Here is a 19,748-nt window from a genome sequence, read left to right as displayed (position 1 = left end):
TGTATATTTTTTAAACAGGATTTTCAAAGAAAACATTCTTATCTGTTAATTCATCCACTTAACAGATGACTATCAAGTGTCTTTTAGGTGCTAAGCACCACTCTGACGTTACAGAATGCAAACAGGTCACAAGCACAGTTCCTGGCCTCCGGGAGCTTGCTACCGTCATCCTCATTTTTATGATTGGCTTTACTTTATTCTGTGCTTACTGTGTCCCAGAGCCCACTAGGACTTTGTAACTGTCTTTATGTATTTTTTATTGGTATTTAATATGTACCAAATACTTTTAAGTCCATGGTGAGGAAAGAAGTTTTTTAAAAGTGGGTTGGATGTCAGGTAAGCCACGCAGAGCGAGTAGAAGTTTGCCAGGGAAGGAGGCAGAAGTTCAGTGTTTGGTGGGTGGGACATCTTTGAAGATTACATTTGGCAGAAAGGACAGCGGTGCAGAGGCTAAGATGTGCCAGTGAACTTTGCAGGATCGATGAGTTTCATTTTGTTGGTGCAGAAAGGATGCTGTAGGAATGGTTGGGAACGAGGTGACTACCTAGCTCAGGCACGCTTCTGAAAGCCTTTCTGGTACTATAGAAAGTAGGTCTGCTGTAGACCTTGGGAAATTTGTCAGAATGCTTTTAGGTGCAAATAATAATAGGAGCCCTAAGTAACTGGCTAGAGCAACAGGAGTCAGGATTGTTTAGAAGGTTCGGTGATGTCATCAGGATCCCAGACGCTGTCCCTCCTTCAGCTGTGAGGCTGCTGGTGTTTGATGTCGCCTTTCCTGGTCTGCTGATTGGCAGCAGCTCCAAGCGTCATCTTCTCACCTGACAGTATCCGCAGGCGAGGAGGGCTGCTTCTCTCTGCATGTTTCCTGTTAACTAGGAAGGAAACAGAGACGCTCCCGGTAGACTTCCCCTAGCATCTTATTGGCTGGGCTACATCACATGCTCATTCCTAAAGCAGCCACTGGGAAAGGAAATGCAGTTACTGTGATGACCGTAAGACAATCATTTCTCTTTTCGCAGCTAAGGAGAGCTTACCTTCTTCGCATACTGGGGCGGAAAACATCGAAGAAAAGTTGCAATTGTCCAGCAAGGACAACGAAGAAGAAAAGGTTGTCGAGTTGGGAACCAGCAATGGCAGCCACATGGATCCACTGAAGAATGTTGAGCAGAAGAGTAAGAAGATTCGGCCCTTTGAGTCTTAGGGTTTCCTGTTATGACATAAAGCAGGGATGCACAAGCTTTTTCTGTAAAGGGCCAGAGAGTCAATATTTTAGACCATGTGATGTCTGTCACATCCACTCATGCCTGCCATTGCAGTGTGAAAGCAGCCCTAGACTGTATGTGAGCGAATAGGGATGACCGTGCCCAGACAACATGAGGTTGACAAAGCCGAATGGCAGGGTGGGTTTGTCCCATGGGTATCATCCAGAAATACCATGCTATGTAAGCTTGACATTGTCAGTTTATGATACTGATTCTACTAATGATTATCATTCTTTTGTGAGTCTCATAAAGTTTGGGATTTTGGTCCTTGTAAACAGCAGTTCACTTTAAAATATCAAATTTGGATAAACACCCTCTTTTTTTGATAAATATAAAGGAGGGGAAGTGGTTTTTATGCATTAATTACTTACCAGGAGTATACTCCGTATTCACTCAAGTGTGTAGTCTCCAGGTGTGGTCCCAATGGAATGCTTTTTAACAAAACAGTGATCTCATACTTTTAATATTCTGTATTTTTCTATTGCCCGTATAAACTCTATTTTACTTTCTTCTTTAATAGAGATTTCAGTGATTAAGATTGCACCGAGGCTTGAAGACGTCTCTGTAAGCCGGTAGGATTTTATGGATTTTTAAAAATTACATGCTGACTGAGGGAACACAGAGAAAAGAAACAAGGCTTGTTGAGTGTCCTACTCTGGCTTAGACACCGTGTTATGTACTTGACATTTGTTACCTCGTACAGTCACCACAACAGCTTTGCAGAGTAGCTGTGCTGTTATAGCTTACTTCTAGTTAATTAGGCAGCTGTAGCTTAAGGAGGTTGACTAGTTGACCCATGATTCCATGGTTAACAAGTAGTTAACCTGTGACTTAACCATCAGGCAGCCTGGCTCCCAACTCTGCTTTCTCATCCCTCAGCATAGACTTGTGTGACTTGTTTGTTTAAAGAAATGAACTCACTCATTTATGATGTGTATTTTTCTTCAAAGTATTTCACCCAAACATGATATTGATGATTCACGGCCTCCATCAGATGGTAACTTAGATCTTGCTGCCAAGGTAAAGTGTTTTCTTGTGAAATTAACTTTTCTGCTCTGAATTTAGTTTTGTGTAGTATTTACTCTTAAAATTTAGCAGTGTTCTGCCTATCATTGTTTTATGTTTGTATGAGAAAGTTGGTCTGAGTAAACCATTTTATTAAAATATGGCAGGTTTTTTTCTTTTCTTTTTCTTTCTTTCTTTCTTTCTTTTTTTTTTTTTACTTTGGTAAGTACTGAAGATGAGGCTGAAGCAAAATGGACTAGAAAATAGATCGTGACAGGAAAGTTGTACTGTGGAAAGGTTTCCCACAACAGAGGAGGTGTGAAGCTTGGCCAAAGATAAGGATTCTTTGACTTTCAAACCACACTGACGGCATTTGTATAATACTCGTGCCTCAGGGACCTCTTCAGTGCACACAGCTACTTACTGTGATAGCCATGGCCTCTTCCTGGGGCCTTTCAGTTCCAAAACTTACGTAGCATGTATCTTTTTTTTTCCCCCTTGGACACTTATTATTTTGGTATCAGAGAGTTGTGAGGAAAGAGGGTTGTTTTGTTTTGTTTTGTTTTTTACTTTATTTCTATCTCTGGTTCTGCATTAAGACTTAAAATAATAGTTGAAATTCTAGAAATTTAGAAATTAAAATTCTGTTTCTCAAAATCCATATTATAAAGAGATTCCTCTGTGTTTTCTAAATTATCCCATTATGAATATATTCAAAACTCTGCATCTAACTGAAGAATACATGTTTTCCCTAAAATAACAGCCAGCTTTAAAAGTAGACTCTTAATAACAACCATATGATGAAACCTATTTCAGAATTCGTTCATATTACAGTTTTAAAAAGTATGTCCAGTCCCCGTGTCCCATTCTAAAATTTCAAGTTTCAGACATTTTGTAGTGTAGTTGTTTACATATTCATCTTATAGCCCCTGCATCAGTATACACCGCTAGAGATTAGGGAACGTAATTGTGCATTTCCTGGAGCACCTAGAATAAGGTCTTAAATGTAAGAAGCATTTTAGTATTTTCTGAATGTGAGTGCATGAGGAGACATGGACTTCTGCACCATGCTGCAGGTGATACAACATGCACACTCTATCATAATGAAATCTATTTGAATTCTAAAAACATGACTTAAATTTCTATTCCCTTTGCTTAGGCTGTAAAAGTTCAGTTGTTATGAGAGGAAATATGTCATAAATGCCGAGGAAATACATAAGAAGTATATGATAAATAGGAAAAGGTTACAGTCTGGTTTTCAGTATCCAGCAACTGTGAGCCTAGAATTTGAGATGAAAACTTTTTGACCTTCTTTTAGCCCCCTCTCATGTTCCATGAAATATATCTTTTCAAGCTATCTATTATCCTTAGAATCCTGATTACCAGTTCTTTGTCTAGGTGGAAAGCTGATGTGTTAGGAACTTCCTAAAATCTATTTTTCTCTCCCTCTAGTAATAATTTGCAGCATTCAGGTAGTGAGAGATGACCATGTTCAATTGAGTGACTTACAGTGACAAAATGTAACTGTTACTTATAGCAGTGTTTACAAACAAACAGTTGTGGGGTAATACAAGTCAGTATTATTGGGGATATACTATGAAGAAAGGCCTTTGTTTTATATATATGTTTTATATGCCATATATTTTCATATTTTTATAAAATTTGCTGAATAATATATATACTTGCATATATAACTTATATATTTTTATATATATATAATAAAAAGGTAAAACAGAGGCTTTCACTCATCGTATATCCCTAACAATACTGATACATCCCTGATCTATTATATATAAATGCTGAAATATATATATTTCTCCACATGCCTTGTTATACTTACATTTTCCTTTTTACTTGCCTTAAGTTTGTACTTCACTAGTCATGTCTCATTTTTTCTTTTCTTCCTCCTCCCCACTTTTTTTTTTAATGATTTTCCCCAAACCTAATATTTCTCTGCAGAAAACACTTCCTCGGTGTCTGCTCTTTCAGTCCATCTCAACTCTGCCTCTGTGAACATATTTAGTGACAGCTTTCTGTTTACTATGTGTGTGGCTTTCACTCATGAGTCATTGCCCCTCAGAATTACTTTTGTTCTTATTCCTCTTTCTTAGAAGTAACTGACTATGAACAACCATTTGTCTGTAGCTTCTTGGCGAATGGAATAGAAGTAGCTTATACTGTTTGCTGTTCTAACTCATCCAAATAAGATACTGCTAAAAAGTAAACTCTCATATTTCCCCCATGAGAGATCATTCACACATATATAAATCATGCAAACACATTTCAAAATACAACCACCACTTTAAATTTCTTAATGTGAGGTTTTTCAATACGACTCTAAACTATCAGGTATAAGATTTTGTTCTAGATCATTTTGGTCAAGAAAGTCATCTAATGGATACCATAGTGTTTGTATAATAATCAATGAGGGGTAAAGAAAGTAACATTTTGGGACCCCTGAGGTCATCTGTCATAATCCTCACCCCATGAGAAGATGTAGGTTGGTAAATGACAGACCCGGGACTTGAATCCATATCTGAATGACTCCAAAGCCAGCGCTCTTTGTTAGATCATCTAGGAATGGGGAATGTTACAGTTACTTTATTCAATTTCATATTTGTTGTTCTTAAAGCTGCAATTTTCTTCTCTAGAAAGTCCGGCATCCAAGATTTGCCAAGCTAATTCGGGCCTGGGAAGAACCCGTGATAAACAGTAAGTTATTTGAAGACTGTCTTTTTGTGTTTTCACTGATGAGAAATTACAGATCATTTCATCTACTGTACCTTGTTTTCACTACAGCAGAGGCAAAAGATGGTGTTTTGAAACCAGGAACTAGCACCGTCTTTGAGGACCATAATTCTAATAGTGAAAATGAAGATGCAGTTAGAACCTTTTCCCAACCATCCACTGAAGTTTCAGGCTTTTCTCATCCTGCCTTCCCAGCACCGGAACCTCTCACGTCTTCAGTAGTCCTTGGTGTTTCAGAGGTAAGCCGTTTTGTTTTTAACTTTTCCTTCCTGTGCTTTTTCACTTACCGTCCCCCTGATTCTCATGGGGATGAAAAGGATCCTACACAGGAATGGAAGTCCTCAAGATCACAATAGAAAACAGTGTGACAACAAGAGAGGTACACGTGCAGGACTGAGATTTGTAAAGGTTGGTGGCAATAAACAGTTCTCAGATATGCCATTAAGAAAAGAAAGAGTAAGAGAGCAACAGGGAAGAACAGCTGGATGAATATGAAGATGGGCAGGGGTACAAAGGGGAAGCGTTCATCTAATAAGGACAAGATGAATGAGTGTCAAAATGAGAGAGATGATTATACAGACACAGCAGAAATAGTGGGGTTAAGTGAGAGCAGGAACTCTATAGCACACATTATGACAGAAATTATCTCTAATTCAAATTAAGAGAAGGAAAAGTCAGGTCATGGAAGAAAGTGCTCAGACTCTTCTGAAGGACATAGAGCTGATTTTATGAACAACAGAAAGAAAATTTGACCCTCACCTTTTTTCTTTTTGGTTATAGAAGTTTGTTTTTTAATTCAAATGTAGTTGATGTACAGTATTGTATGAGTTACAGGTGTGCAGTAAAGTGATTTGGTTATATATATATATATATATATATATATAAAACCAATTTTTCTTTCTTTCCCATTATAGTTTTTTTGTGAGATATTGAATACAGTTCCCTATGGAAGCTAGTTTTAACTTGAAGTTATTTTTTTAGATAGCCTCACATTTAAATTAATGAAGTGATGTCTTATATTTAATCTAGCAAATTTTGTCTCTCCATTCCGTCCCCAGTAACTGAGTTCTAGTTTTCCATGTGACTTATCATGCTGTTTCACACCTCGACCTTCGGCTCAGGCTGCCCTTTTTAGAACCCCCTTCACATCTGCTCTTTGCACTGGGTCTGTCTTTTAAGACACAGTCTGGTCTTCCCAGCATTCCCGGAGCTATTGGCATGCAGCAAGTCTCTTCTCTCCTTTGTGCCCTTACTGTATCTGTTCACTTCAGGTGTAGAGCTGTTGAATGATAACTTGTCTGTGTTGATTCATTTTCATGTGTCTCTACCTCCCCTAGAGTATAGAGCAGAATCTGTCTTTTATGTATATTGCCAGCTTCTCCCAGGAGAATGCCTATGATTTGATGGATACAGTAACTATATGTTGTCTTCCTGACTGATTGATTGAATGACCAAGTGTAGGAGTATGATGTTTTCTGATGTTGGGTTTTTGTTACATTGTGTTTTGTTTTTATAGGGAGAGGCAACAAAGCCAAAAACTGGGGGAAAAGAGAAGGGCACTGGGACAATTAACAGTGTTCTAAAGGAGCAAGCAGATCAGAGCAAGTTGATTTCTACTGCCGGAGCACACAAAAGTGACAGAGGTGGGAAGTCAGGGAGCATCTATGGGTTTTCTTCTCTGCTTAAAAGCTAGTGTGGTTGGAGGGGGGAGGGTATAGCTCAGTGGGAGAGCACACGTTTAGCATGCACGAGGTCCTGGGTTCAATTCCCGGTACCTCCATTAAAAAAAAAAAAAGTAGTGTAAAAATTCTGAAGTGTGTAGATCCAAATCTGATATCCATTTCTTCTTAAGTGTTTTTCTTTTGCCATCTTCCTTCATAAATATCCCAACTACGACCAAGTTTTCTTCCAGAAAATGCTTCAACCCTCTGAAATTCTTCCGTGCCACTTTAATTTATTGACATATTCATGAATCCAGATAGACTTACGTGTATTTAAACTTCTCAGTGGTATGTGTTCTCATTAATGTATCTGTGACTGCATTTTGTAGATGCAACACCAGCATTAAGATTCAAAGGAAAGAAAGATGCAGAATCATCCCGGGCTTTTGAGGTACTGTCTTGTATTGTTATTATGTTCAAATGTAAGCATTGCGTGGTGTTGAAACATAAATGGAGGGATGTTTTGACTTCACTTTCTCACTTTTACATTTGCCCAGCAAAATTTTGGTTCCTCACGTTAACCCTCACTTAGTAAAGTCATTCCGTGCTACATGTCATGCCACTGCAGAGTGCACTTGTGTTAATTTTCCAGACTCACCTAATGAAACTGCTGTATGTAGTGCAAAAGCCAAGGCTTAGAAGTCACAGGGAATCGGTTTGGGTTCTGAAGTTACATTTTCTAAAAACTGAAGAAAATAATTCTTGGTCAGCCTGTGACCAGATGTTTATTTCTTTGTTATAAATGAATGTGTAAAACTCTTAGATTCAGAGAGAAACAGGTTGTACTAAAAAAAAAAAAAACACAAAAAACCGGTGTTTTTGTTTGTTTAACCACTTTGACCTTGGAAAGACAGTGCCTGCGACTTGAAAGTATTATTATATTTGGATTGTCAAGTAGATCTGCAGCGAACATTTCAGGAGAAGCAAAAGCATGGGGACTAGTAATAAATATGTGGGATTAAAATACCACCAGCTTGGTTTAGTGATGTTTCACTGAGGACAGCCCATTTTGGGTAGAAAATAGCAGGCACTGAGTCCCTTTATGGCGACCGAACTTGAAGGAAGCTAAGGGCAAGGTAGTGATGACCTATTGCAAGGTGATAGCCCTGGAAAGAGGTCAGAAGAGCCTGAACTCTTGGATCTCGGCAGGTCCTGTACTTGAAGTCAGCAGACGTGGTAGCATCCTGGTTCTGACCCACTGTGAGATCTTGGAAAAACTTGTCTGACTTGTTTGAATGTCAGTGAGCTCGTTCAAAAACATGGTACTGATGCCTATCTCTCAGGTTATGTGTCATGAACAAAACTGTGGTAACAAATCTGAAAACACGTTGTCAACTGCAAAGGGTGCTATAGAAATGTAAGAATGATCACAGTGGCCACTAGTGACCTACTGAAATGTTGAGGACACCTTTTTAAAATCTGAAGGACAATAAAGTGGGAAAGTTAGAGCGGGCACGGGGATTTCTCACTTGGGGTATGTTGAGTGTCGGTAGGCTATTGTCGGAGATCTCCGATAGGTACGTAGTGCTTTGGTACTTGACGCCTTCTGGGGATTTTCCATGTTTTGACCTTAAATAAATTCCTGTTCCTGAACACCAACTGGCACCAGGCGGTTAAGACACTGAATGTAGCAGCTGAGGGGTTAGGCTGTAGTGGCAGGAACAGAAGAACAAGTAAACAGGAACCCGGTATCAGGGGCAGTAAGTCCTTCACATAAGGAACGTGGAGAGCGTGAGGTTCGACAACAGTGGGGGAGTTTATAGTTAGGACGGGGGTGGAGTAAGGCTGGAATTTAGGTAGTCAGGAAAGAACTGAGTGTGACCAAAGCTGCCAGGTGACGGACAGGAAGGAGCCAGTCACACGAAGGTCCAGGGGAGGGACGTTCCAGACAGAGAACAGTGGGTGACATCTGCTCATCACGGTACTCCAGCATCTTGGAGCGGCCAGGAAGCAGCAAGTGAGTAACCGTCCTTAGAGTCACTGTTGCTATTGTTGTGTGTAGAGAAGAGAATGTGCATCATAAGGGCCTGGCACATGCGGGTGGTCACTAAACGGTGTTCTTATTCTTCCCTCAGTGAAGTAAAGCTTATGGTACTTCTTTGAAGAGCTGCATAGCTACATTTAAAATTTTTCTGCTGTTAATTTAAACATAAATGTTTTTCTTTCTACTTTGGTACTTTATTCAACTATTTTCCCTATCGATAAAAGTTTTATCAAATAATAGATTCGCTAAGCCTTTGTTTACTGAAATGTAGCAGTTTCCACAGTGTTCTGTTAATACTCAACATGACAGGCTCCAAGGCTTGTTTTCATGCCATGTATGTTATTTTAATGCTAAAAACAATATTTGTCCTAAGAAACATTTTAAATGTATAGCATACTTATTAAAGAATATATTTTAATATGTATTTTAATTTTTTATTGAAGTGGAGTCAGTTTATAATGTTAGTTTCAAGTGTACCTGCAAAGCAATTCAGTTATACGTATAAAAATACATATGTTTTTTAAACGTCCTCTTCTTTTGTCAAGGAATGCAAAATGAAATTAGGTGCTTTGAAGTTAATTCTTTGTTGAAATCTGCATGTAAGTCAGTATTTTGTCTGTGAAAATATTTGCTCTAGCTTTCCATGCTCAGTTTACAGACGATCAAAAGCCAACTGAAAATAAAAGATAGACTTGATCTAAAGAGTGCATATGAAATTTTCTATTTAAATGTTTGGGTTTCCAGGATATGCTTATTTTGTTTTCGAGTCTAATTGCTTTTAAAGTAGGAAATTAAAAAAATAATAATAAGATAGGAAACGCAGGTATTTTCTTAGAAAGGGATCAGGAAATCTTTATGCAACTCATTATTAATATTAATTTTAACAGAGTATCTCCGAGATTGAACTACCAAACTGTGTTGATCGTTTATCTGGAGCTGCAGATCTAGGAGAAAAGAATACATTAAATGGACAAATAGAAAGTAAGTACTGTATTTTATTCCAAAAAAAGTCATTTTACAGAATGTTGATTTAAAACATGGATTTGGATCTATTCTCTCAGCCAAAGAAAATCACCTGTTGAACATACAGTGAGGAAAAAAGAGGAGAAAAGGAAGTAAATTGTATATCTTACCAGGTGTCAGCAGCAGATTAAACTAGAATGCTGTTTAAGGAGCTCAGTTGTTAGTTTTGTTTCAAGATGCTCTGTGACCTGAGGACAGTCAGGAAACCAGGAGGAGGGAAGGAGGGAGTGAAGAATGAGGGAGGTAGAGAGGAGGGGAGGAAATGAAGGAAAAGGAGGGGGGTCCCTGGCAGGAGGTGGTAATGTAGAATAGTTCTTTAGAAGAAGGAAGGGAAGAGTGTTTGAAATGAGACAGGTATGAAGTGAGCTCCTTCCAGCACCAAACCTTGTCCGGGAGGCACAGCAGAATGACCCACTCGCCCCTCCCCTGACCGTTAGGAAGGCGGTGAGGACTGCGGTACCTGATCACGCAGAGCTGGGTGTGGCTGCCGGTGAGCACAGGCCGGTGTGGTCAGCTGTCAATGTCTGGACCTTCGTGTCATGCAGCATGTTGCTGCCTTATAGGATGGTGTCTCATAGGCCAACAGAAGAGAGTGGGAAAGAGGTGGAGAGCAGGGTGCGTTCCGGGGAGGTCAGGGGAGCTGGAGCCTGGTAAAGAGTCCACTGAAAAGTCTGCAGATCCTGATGCAGTTTTTGGGGAAGTGTTACTGGGAGACGCGTGCGGCTGTTTCAGAGGGATCAGTTAAGTCCGAGTGCTATAGAAGCAGACTCGGTATAGACCAGAGTTTCTCAAATTTTAGTCACCTGGGGACCCAGTGAAAAGCGCACATTCTGAGCAGTGGGTCTGCGTTTCTAACAAGCTGTCAGGTGATGCCCATGTTGCTGGTCTTCAGATCACGCTCAGAGGGTAGACTTGTGTTTAAGGGAATCTGGAAGAAGAGCCACTGGGGAGTTAAAGACAACAGCAACAAGGAAAAGCACGATTTTGTTTTTCTTTCTGAGCACGTTCATAGTCAGAGGGAGGCAAAGAGTTGAAGTAGAAATTAGAGGTGTAAGCTACTGCTGCTAAGCAGAGAGGGAAAAGAAGTGGTGGGGATCGTCCATCAAAAGAATAGAAAAGGGGAAGAATTAAGACCACAGATGTAGAGGTACCTTTGAAGAGGAAAGTGAAAGGAAGGAAGGAGGAAAAAAAGCCGCAGGTAGGTGATTTTGGAATTGAGGGGAAACTTGAGAGAACTCCTTTTCGATGGCATCAGTGTATTTGCACTGAAGCCAGGTTAGATCATTGCCAATCCAGAGAATACTGGAATCAGGAGGGGGCCTAGAATTGGGGTAAACCACAGCCTCTCCTCCTGTCAGGCTTCAAAGATAAATGTTGTATTGGTATTTGTTATTCAAATGAGACTAACTTGAATATGAAGCATTGGCTGTGTTGTTGTTGTTGTTGTTTTTAATATATGTTATTTTTTGATAAGATATTTATTTCACAAGAATCCTTTTATACATTAGCCTGATTTACCAAACCAATTTTGGAAATAAAAGAAATTAATAGGATTCATTCCATAAATGCTAAAGTTGTTATTTTCAGTGAATACTACACAGGTTTTGAAACATAAAAGACTTTTAATGTCTAATAATTCTGTGGCAATGAAATTTTTTTTTGATCACCAGATTTCAATATTGAAAGCTCAGTATATATTCTTTCTTGCATGAGTGGATCAAGAAACTTTGATGGCTAGAGGATCCAAGAAATGTAGGCATACCGGTAGCCCATGTGGATATGGGAAAAAATGAATATTTTTATGAACGATTATTCTACAAGTGTGTATCCAGGCTGATCAATTCATAACACTTTCTCTGACGAGAAGTGAACTGCACATTCAAATGAACTGCCATCACAACTGTGGACTTCCTGAATCACAGGACAAATTGAAGAGCATGATAAACACTTGTAGTCTAATGGTGTCAGTCGCATGAAAGATGTGCTGTTGCATTTTACCATCAGCTTTCACTTTTGTCTTCTTGGAGCCGTGACTTGTTCCTCTGATTAAAAATCGCTTTTCTCCTCCTCAGGCAGCATGTTCACACTTGTATATGTGCACGTTTCTATTTTATAAAGTCATTTGAAACGTACTCGTAGTTTTGACATCTTAACTGCATGTTTTGTTAAACCTATATTCCTGCTCTTTATTCAGTATCTATCATGGATTCATATGCCTGTCTTGTTGCTCTCCTAACTGCCCCTGAAAAACAAAACACCGAAACCTAACGTGTTCATTTCCAAAGCAAGCATGAGGATTGCGCTCAGTACTAACCGCATGACTGGATAGTTGGCTTTCATATTTACTTATAATTGATTATGTGTCCCTTTTGGCTTTTAGGTTCTACTGAAAAATATCCTCACCTGAAGGTAAAAACTTTTATACTTTTATCTTGAATTTTTTTTTAATGAGGGTACTGGGAATTTAGCCTAGGACCTCATGCACTGCTAAGCAGGCACTCTGCCACTGAGCTAGACCCTCCCCCCTTGAATTATTACTACAGATTGTATCAAATGCACATGATTAATCAGTTTGTTTCAAAAACCATTCAGCCTGCAGTTGGAGTGAAAGATTCTGTTCCTAAAAAAACACGAGCAATGAAGAATTTACAAAGATTCAAATCAGGTAAATTTTGCAATACAAATTTAACTATGAAATGAAGTACAGTCTTCTTATTCCTAATTCCTTTTACTTTTTCTAATTTAATTGAAAGATGATATAAGTAAGGCAGGTGTTATGATCGGTATCCATGTTTGAAAAATATGTATAAGCATAAGAAATAGAGTTTTAAAATGTCAGCTTTGACTTGGATGTTTCTATTGATGTTGGGAGACACCAAAGTGCTCAGTTTGGAGTCCCTGTACTTCTCAGGGATTCTGAGAAATTATTAGGTTCTAAGATTTTTCCAGAGTTTTAAAATGCTTAATTGAATTCTGACCTTTACGTAGAGTAAAGCTTCACTTGCTAACATGTCAGTCATATTTCACTTTATTTCATCTAGTGCTATCACATTGATGATATTTATTTCTGTATTTATTTATTAATGAAGGTCCTAGGGATTGAACCCAGAACCTTGTGCATGCTAAGCATGTGCTCTACCACTGAGCTATTTCCCTAGCCCAAAGGTCTTAAGGCAACTGGATGTTTTGATTAGCGCTCTCTCTCTCTCTCTCTGTGTGTGTGTGGTGTCTTTGATTATTAAAAATGATGGAAGTAATTAGTCCTGCCTTAATGTTTGGTAGGTATGATCTTTTAAACCAATAATCCTAAAAGTTTTTGGGTTTAGGATATTTTTTATACTACTAAAAATTATTGAAAATTCTGAAGAACTGTTAAGTGGGTTGTATCTATTGATGTTTAGTATATTAGAAAATAGAACTGAAAGATTTAAAAAACAAGCACGCACAAACATTCCATTAGCCATTAGAGCTATGATGTTCTCAAATGTCATGTATCTGGAAACCTCCACTGCACACTTAACAGAGAATGAGAATGAAAATAGCATTCAGTATTATTGTGAAAATAGTTTTGACCTCCTGGACTCCGTAGATGGAGGGAACATGGGGCTTCAGGGCTTCTCAGATGACACTTGAGAACTGCTGTTTTAAACAGGGTTCATGGGTGTGAAATAATAAAGGGGCCCTTGTGATGAGGTGGGCTTTAAAGTTCACGTCTACATTTCTTGCCTTTTTTTCTTTAACTTGCCTTAAAATTTTTGAATCTGACAACTTAATTCTTTTTAAAAAAGGAAAACATTTTTGTTATGTATTTCCTGTCTGATGGCACTCTGTACTCTTTGGATGTAGTTTGTACCTAGATTTACCCTATTTTTATATGGAAAAAATTAGTCACTCAAGGCTATCCTTTCTTATATAAATTTATGATGTTTATCCAAGGCTTAAGGTAAGAATTCTGAAGATATTGGTACATTGAGGAAAGACTGCCTCATTGTAATTTAAGTAGTACCATTCAGTAGAAGTTTTCTTAAAGCCCGCATCTCTAGGACTCAATACTGTCATGCATATTTAAACGTCCAGTAAATGGCTGGTTAGGCATACATTTTGTTAATGAAAAACTTCATATGTTGAAGAGTCGTAATTATTCATAAAGCTCTTACAGAATATAGACTGTTTTCTAGAGAGTGATGAGTGAATCCAAATTAGTAATACTAGAAAAGGTAGAAAAAAGAGAGACAGTGGTTCCCTATATGAACAGCAATGACATGTAAAGTGCAACCAGCTGGGAAGGAGCAGTGTGTTTGGGGGAGAGGAGGGCATGGGGCTGCTGCTCTGGGAAGAGAATTCGTAAAAGTTAGTCAAGTTTGTATTGTTATTCACATTCTAATAAGTGGAAACTTTGTTTTCAGGTCCTTCAGAGTGGGTTTCTACTAGTTTGAGCCTCAATAATGAGGCTGGTCAAAGAGCCAAGCATTTGAAAGTTGACAAATGTCCGTTGGTATCACAATCAGTGACCACAAACCAGTCAGCACCCACAGAACTGAGGCAGACGGCCCTGGTAGATAAAGACCGGGTGAATATTGGAGCCGTGTCTCTGTCAGAAAACGCAGCGCTCCATGGCCTGTGTGAGTCACAGCTGCCAGAGAACAGAAGCAGCAAAGAAGGTAATAAAGCAGCACAGAGAGCTAGCCATGGTCTACCTGTGCGTGGCTTCACCGTACTCTGACTTTGCAGAAATCATTTTGTGGCAGGATCTCCTTTGTGTTTACTCCTTTTATGCAACCTACAACCGGACAATACCTTTTTGCATGACATTTACATTCAACCTCTGACCAAAGCAACATATTAAATAGCAAAGAGAATTAGGAGAAAGTAAGTTCGTTCAGAATAGTATTTAGCACACTCCTGAGAGCGGGTAGGAGGATGATGTCTAGAGCTTTGTGAGTAGTTGGGAAACCTAGGTGGACATCCAAAGATTCCCTTCTCAAAGTATGATTTCTTAGCTTTATTTTTATCTAGCTCTGAATTTATAAATATTTGTTATAGCTGTATTCAGTGTAACTGAAAAAGCACCTCTGCGACTAAATATCAAAGTATTTCTAGTATATTCTCTGCCTTTCTGTATGTTAGAAGTGGCTTTCCCAGCGGTAGTGGCAGACATTGGGAATTTGCTACACAGGACCTCCTTCTTAACTGTGTCCGCACAGTGTATCAGCTTGTTTTATTATTTTTAATGGATTGATGGGTCGAAAAGGATATTGGTTTTTAAGGAGTGCTTGATCACTTAAAAATAATATATGGAATATCAATTCTAATTCTTCTAGGATACCCAGTCTGTTGATTAACCACATCTAATACGTGTTCTACTTTATATACCAATTAATTTAGTGCCTTAATCAGTGATATAATCAGAGCTGTAGTAATAAGTCTTACAATGTTTTTTCTGCTCCTGTAGTTTTATCTTTTCTATCCTTACCTGCAGAATTAATGTTGTATTTGGAAAAGATTCTCAGTTATCTCCTATAGTAGTGACTACAAGCTCAAAACTGAAAGTTTTTCTAATAAATAGTTTATACACAGATACTTTTAAGAGAGTGTCCTCTACAGCATGGGAGCAAAGAGGATAGACATGTAAAGAAATAGTTTACAGTTCAGCTGGTGAAGACACACTAGAAAAATCTGTGAAGTACCAAGGTAGCTCCAAGGAAAGAGATCCCTGTGTCTCTGTGGAAAGAGAGCTGTAATCAAGGAGGACTTCACAGAGCAGGCTGAGTCTTCAAAGAGGCAAAGGAACTTGTCAGAACAGTAGAGGGAAACGTTTCAGATAAAGGAAAGATAAAAGCATAAAAAGTAGCAATAATTTTGGAAGCCATGAATGACATTGCTCTTGAAGCTTGGTATGTTGTTAAAAAAGGTACTGTTAGGAGGTAGAGAATAGTCTGTCGTGACTTTGTGTATTTCTACTGTATTTTTAAATTTTGTTTTATTTCTCTTTGTTTTGTTCATGTCTGGTGAATCAGTTTGTGAGTGAAACTTTGAGATGTTTGTATGCCTTTAATCTGGTAACATCTAGTATTTCCCAAATAGTTTGTTGAAGTTTTAAATAATTAGAAGTATTTCTTAAAGAAGTAAATATCCGGCTAAAGATGAAGCTTAATTTAAACTGTCAATTGATGAAATGTGTTTTATGTTTTTATAAAGATGATGCCTTTTATCTAGCTATTCTAGATAAAAATGAATTTTAACTAAGCATATTCATTTTTCAGCAGACCTAGACTTAGAAAGGACATCTGAGGAAGAGGAAGAAAGACTTGATGGAAGTGAAAATAACCACTCACAGGTATGTAAAAATGTAAATTTAAATTTCTGGCTTAATACTGTTCTCTGTGCTTTAATAACACAGTTCAAAAGAAATTGCCTTTCAAACTAGACTTTTAGAGTCAATAAATAATTATTTAATATTTAGTTTTTAATAGCATTCTATCTAGTTACAAAACTTAAAGTATTGTTAGGATCTATAATCATTTATAGTTAAACTTTATCCTTGGAACTGAGGCAAAAAAACCTTCCTGAATATTGTTTTCCTATGGTAAAAAAAAATTATAAAAGATAGAGTGGAAAAACAGAAAATCCGCCTTTGTTGTAGAAACATTTACTTAAAAATCATTTAGAAACACTATTGATAAAGTTAGCCTTTTGACAGAAATCAGTTCTTTCGAGAAGTGTCTGTGTTTTTGCTCTCATAAAAAGATGGATATCTATCACCTCTGTACACTGAGCATATTTTATAACTATGTTGGACACTGTGAAATAGCATTATTTATTCCTAGGTCAAAGAGCAGATGAATTCTGTGGATGGCCTCGATGACTTAACTCTGTCACCGGGGACAGCTTCCGAGGATTCTGAGTCGCTTTTCCATAACTCTAAGAACACCCTGAGGCCAGTCAAACGACTTGGCCCGGAGAGTGAAGGTAGGCCCCCCCCCGTGTGACTGCACAGCCTGTTTAAGTGTCTCGAGGTGACGTGGGCACACCCAGCGCTGCCCGGGGAGCGCGGCTGCGTCACAGGCCGCTGCGTCTCAGAAGCCTGCTCTGTGTTGAAGCAGAATCAGACGTGTGCGCTGCCAGCCAGGGGCTGTGGCCGTCCCCTCTCCCTGTGCTTTCTGTTGCCTCTGCTGCTCCTACGCCTTCACCCGGGGTCAGGCCATCGCTGCTTCCCTCCTAGAACGCTGAAATCACCTCAGGACTTTCTTGGCCGCCGCTCCGCCTCCTGGGACCTTGGTCTACACCGCAACCGTGATTACTAGACAGTTTTTAAAATTCAGGTCTTTGTTACCTCCTTGCCTAAAATCCAGCTCCTGCTTCTGTAGCTCCATGGTTAAAGGCCACAGTCCTCTGGCTTCATCTTGTTTCATTTTATTACCCTTCTTTCCACATGAGTTTTAGAATCAGCTTGTCAACGTAAAAAAAAAAAAAAAAAAGTCTGCTAGTGTCCTGGAAATGAGATGTAGATTATGTTGAATCTGTAGATTAATTTGGGGAGAATTGACTTCTTAACAATACGGAATTTTTAACCCCGAACAAAGTTGATTTCTCCGTTTACATAGGTCTTCCTTGATTTTCTCAGTAATATTTTAGAGTTTTTAGTGTCTGGGTCTTTCCGTCTTTTATGAGTTTACCTGTATTTCTTATTTTTCAGTGAGGTTATAAGTTGTATATTTTTATTTATTTGTTTTAAAATAATGTATTTTAAATTTTAGTTTCTGATGATAGAAATACAGTTGATTTCTGTATGCTGACTCTGTGCCCTCCAACCTGGCTGAACCTATTTGTTAGTTCTAGTAGCCTTTTTATGGATTCTCTCAGATTTTCTACATAACCAGAGGTGGTCAAGCTTTTTCTTCTTTAAACTACTGTCTTACTAAAGATAGTTCACATTTAAGACTTGCAGCCAATAAATAAATACATTCCCTGTCACAGCTAATCAGCTGTGTCACCGTTGCAACAAGAGTAGCCATAGACAATACACAAGTTAATGGACGTGGCTGTAATGGATGTGGTAAAAGTTTATTTACCAAAGCAAGCAACCCAGCCCACAGGTTGGAGTTAGCTGACTCGCACCATATAATCATATTCCCCACTGATTAGCTGACAGTTTTACCTCTTCATTTCCCATCCAGATGCCTTTTGGTTCTTTATGTTGCCTGATTGCACTGGCTCCAGTACGGTGCTGATTAGAAGGAGTAAGAGAAGCCACTCCTGTCCGGTTCCTCACCTTCTGGGAAAAGCATTCCGTTTTTCACCGTTGCGTATGGTGTCAGCTGTAGGCTTAGCACAGATCTTTGTCATAGTGAAGATGATCCCTTGGTTCTTAGTTTCCTGGAAGTTTTTATCAGGAATAGGTGTTGAGGTTTGACAAGTGCCTCTTTTTATCCACTGACATGATCATATGGTTTCTTTTTTAGTTTGTTAATATGATGAATAGCATTGATTTTTAAGTGTTAAAACAGCCCTGCATTCTTGGGATACACCCGACTTGGTCACAATGAATTATCCTGTATTGTTGGATTTAATTCGCTAATGTCTTGTTCAGAATTTTTACCTCCATTTTCATGACATTAGTTTTCTTTCTTGTAATATCTTTGTCTGGTTTTGGATTCAGGGTAATGTCAGTTTTAGAGAATGAGGACATATTTCTTCCTCTTCGTTTTTTGAGGAGAATTTGTGTAGAACTGGTATTAAATTTTCCTAAAATACTTGGTAGAATTCACCAGTGTAACCATTGGGACTGGAGTTTTCTTTGTCGTAAGGTCTTTAAATAGGACTTTTGTTTACGTTTTTAAGATATAGGGCTTTTTTAGCTTGTTTGTTCTTTCTTAATTGAGCTTTTGTAATTTCTCTCCTTCAAGGAATTTTACCCACTTCATCTGAGTTGTCAAATTTATTTGCGTAATGTTCATACTACTACTTTGTCACTCTTTTAATATCTGCAGAGCTTAGAAGAATGTCTTGCACGTTATAGATGCTCAATATCCATTTGTTCAACGTATGGATGAATGAATGTGAAAATGCACAGTTCTTTGTACACAAAAAGTATTTATGTATTTTGTTTCTGTTTTTGTTTTCTTCCTAATGCAGATTCTGATCGGTTATTGAACATTCAGGATCCAGTTGATTCAGTCAGATCAATAGAACTTAAAGAATCTGACTGTGCAGTACTTAGAGGAAAACTTAAAGAAATGGAAAATAAGGTGAACTGGCTACACACAGAGCTGCTGAAAACAAGAGAAGCAAAATCACAGTTAAAACTTCAAAATGTGGAGTGGGAACGAGAGCTCTGCCGCATGAGGTACTGAATTTCTTGGTTTTAAAGAAATATTTGAACTCTTTATATTTACTTTAATACTGTAGGTATGTAGGAGAAGTCTTATAATTGCTCACTTACCTTTTGGGATTTTACAGGGGAGAAAATTTCATTAATATTGTGGAATATGAGACTCTTGGAAATAACACAGCCATATATATATATATATATCCTCCTATATTTCTTTAAAACAAATCTTTGATCCTTATCTCTCAATTGTCCTCCAGAAAGTTTGTATTACTTTACATTCCCACTTGCAGAATTATGAAATGACCATTTTTCTCCAGGCAGAAACTTTAAAAAAAATTTATGCAGTTTCATTCTTAACATATGAATGGATGGACTGAAAAGTAAAGTGGAAAGTGATTACTGGTTAGTTTATTCAGCATCGCTCTCATACAGAGATAAGATTAGTTCAAAGGTCTATGCTGAAAGCATGGATTACTCTTTATTTTTTAATTACTTACTGTGGATCCTGCCTTGTACCAAAAGGGATTTAAAAATGATTTACTAAATAAATAATATTCCACAAGGTAAGTTCAAAGTGTTGCAAAAGAAGAAACATAGTGTAGGGCATCAGGGAGTAGACTCCCCAGCCTCGCCTTGGATTATGCTAATTAGCAGGTCTGTGTTCTGGAAAAGAC

General features: G+C 38.2%; 1 protein-coding gene across 4 annotated transcripts in view; it reads left to right on the top strand.

Moving 5' to 3' along the window:
• The window catches only part of LOC116277347 (ankyrin repeat domain-containing protein 26-like), a 47,980-nt gene that overhangs the window by 7,496 nt on the left and 20,736 nt on the right, over window positions 1-19,748 (top strand). The window contains exons 5-18 of one of the 4 annotated variants that reach the window (XM_072951698.1): window positions 1,020-1,172; window positions 1,783-1,834; window positions 2,213-2,282; window positions 4,919-4,979; window positions 5,067-5,254; window positions 6,532-6,658; window positions 7,066-7,127; window positions 9,608-9,701; window positions 12,124-12,152; window positions 12,336-12,408; window positions 14,150-14,404; window positions 16,010-16,080; window positions 16,571-16,712; window positions 18,879-19,089. In XM_072951698.1, the coding sequence (XP_072807799.1) occupies window positions 1,142-1,172; window positions 1,783-1,834; window positions 2,213-2,282; window positions 4,919-4,979; window positions 5,067-5,254; window positions 6,532-6,658; window positions 7,066-7,127; window positions 9,608-9,701; window positions 12,124-12,152; window positions 12,336-12,408; window positions 14,150-14,404; window positions 16,010-16,080; window positions 16,571-16,712; window positions 18,879-19,089 (1,466 nt within the window). In that variant the 5' untranslated portion in view covers window positions 1,020-1,141. Of the gene's footprint in view, window positions 1-1,019; window positions 1,173-1,782; window positions 1,835-2,212; window positions 2,283-4,918; window positions 4,980-5,066; window positions 5,255-6,531; window positions 6,659-7,065; window positions 7,128-9,607; window positions 9,702-11,413; window positions 11,496-12,123; window positions 12,153-12,335; window positions 12,409-14,149; window positions 14,405-16,006; window positions 16,081-16,570; window positions 16,713-18,878; window positions 19,090-19,748 lie in introns of those variants that run through there. The other 3 variants (XM_072951697.1, XM_072951699.1, XM_072951700.1) reach the window with 3 other exon arrangements.

Source organism: Vicugna pacos, chromosome 29 (assembly GCF_048564905.1).
Source record: "Vicugna pacos chromosome 29, VicPac4, whole genome shotgun sequence".
Taxonomy (NCBI): Eukaryota; Metazoa; Chordata; class Mammalia; order Artiodactyla; family Camelidae; genus Vicugna; species Vicugna pacos.
The sequence above is the reverse complement of the archived record's forward strand: the minus strand, read 5'-3'. Positions and strand labels throughout refer to the sequence as shown.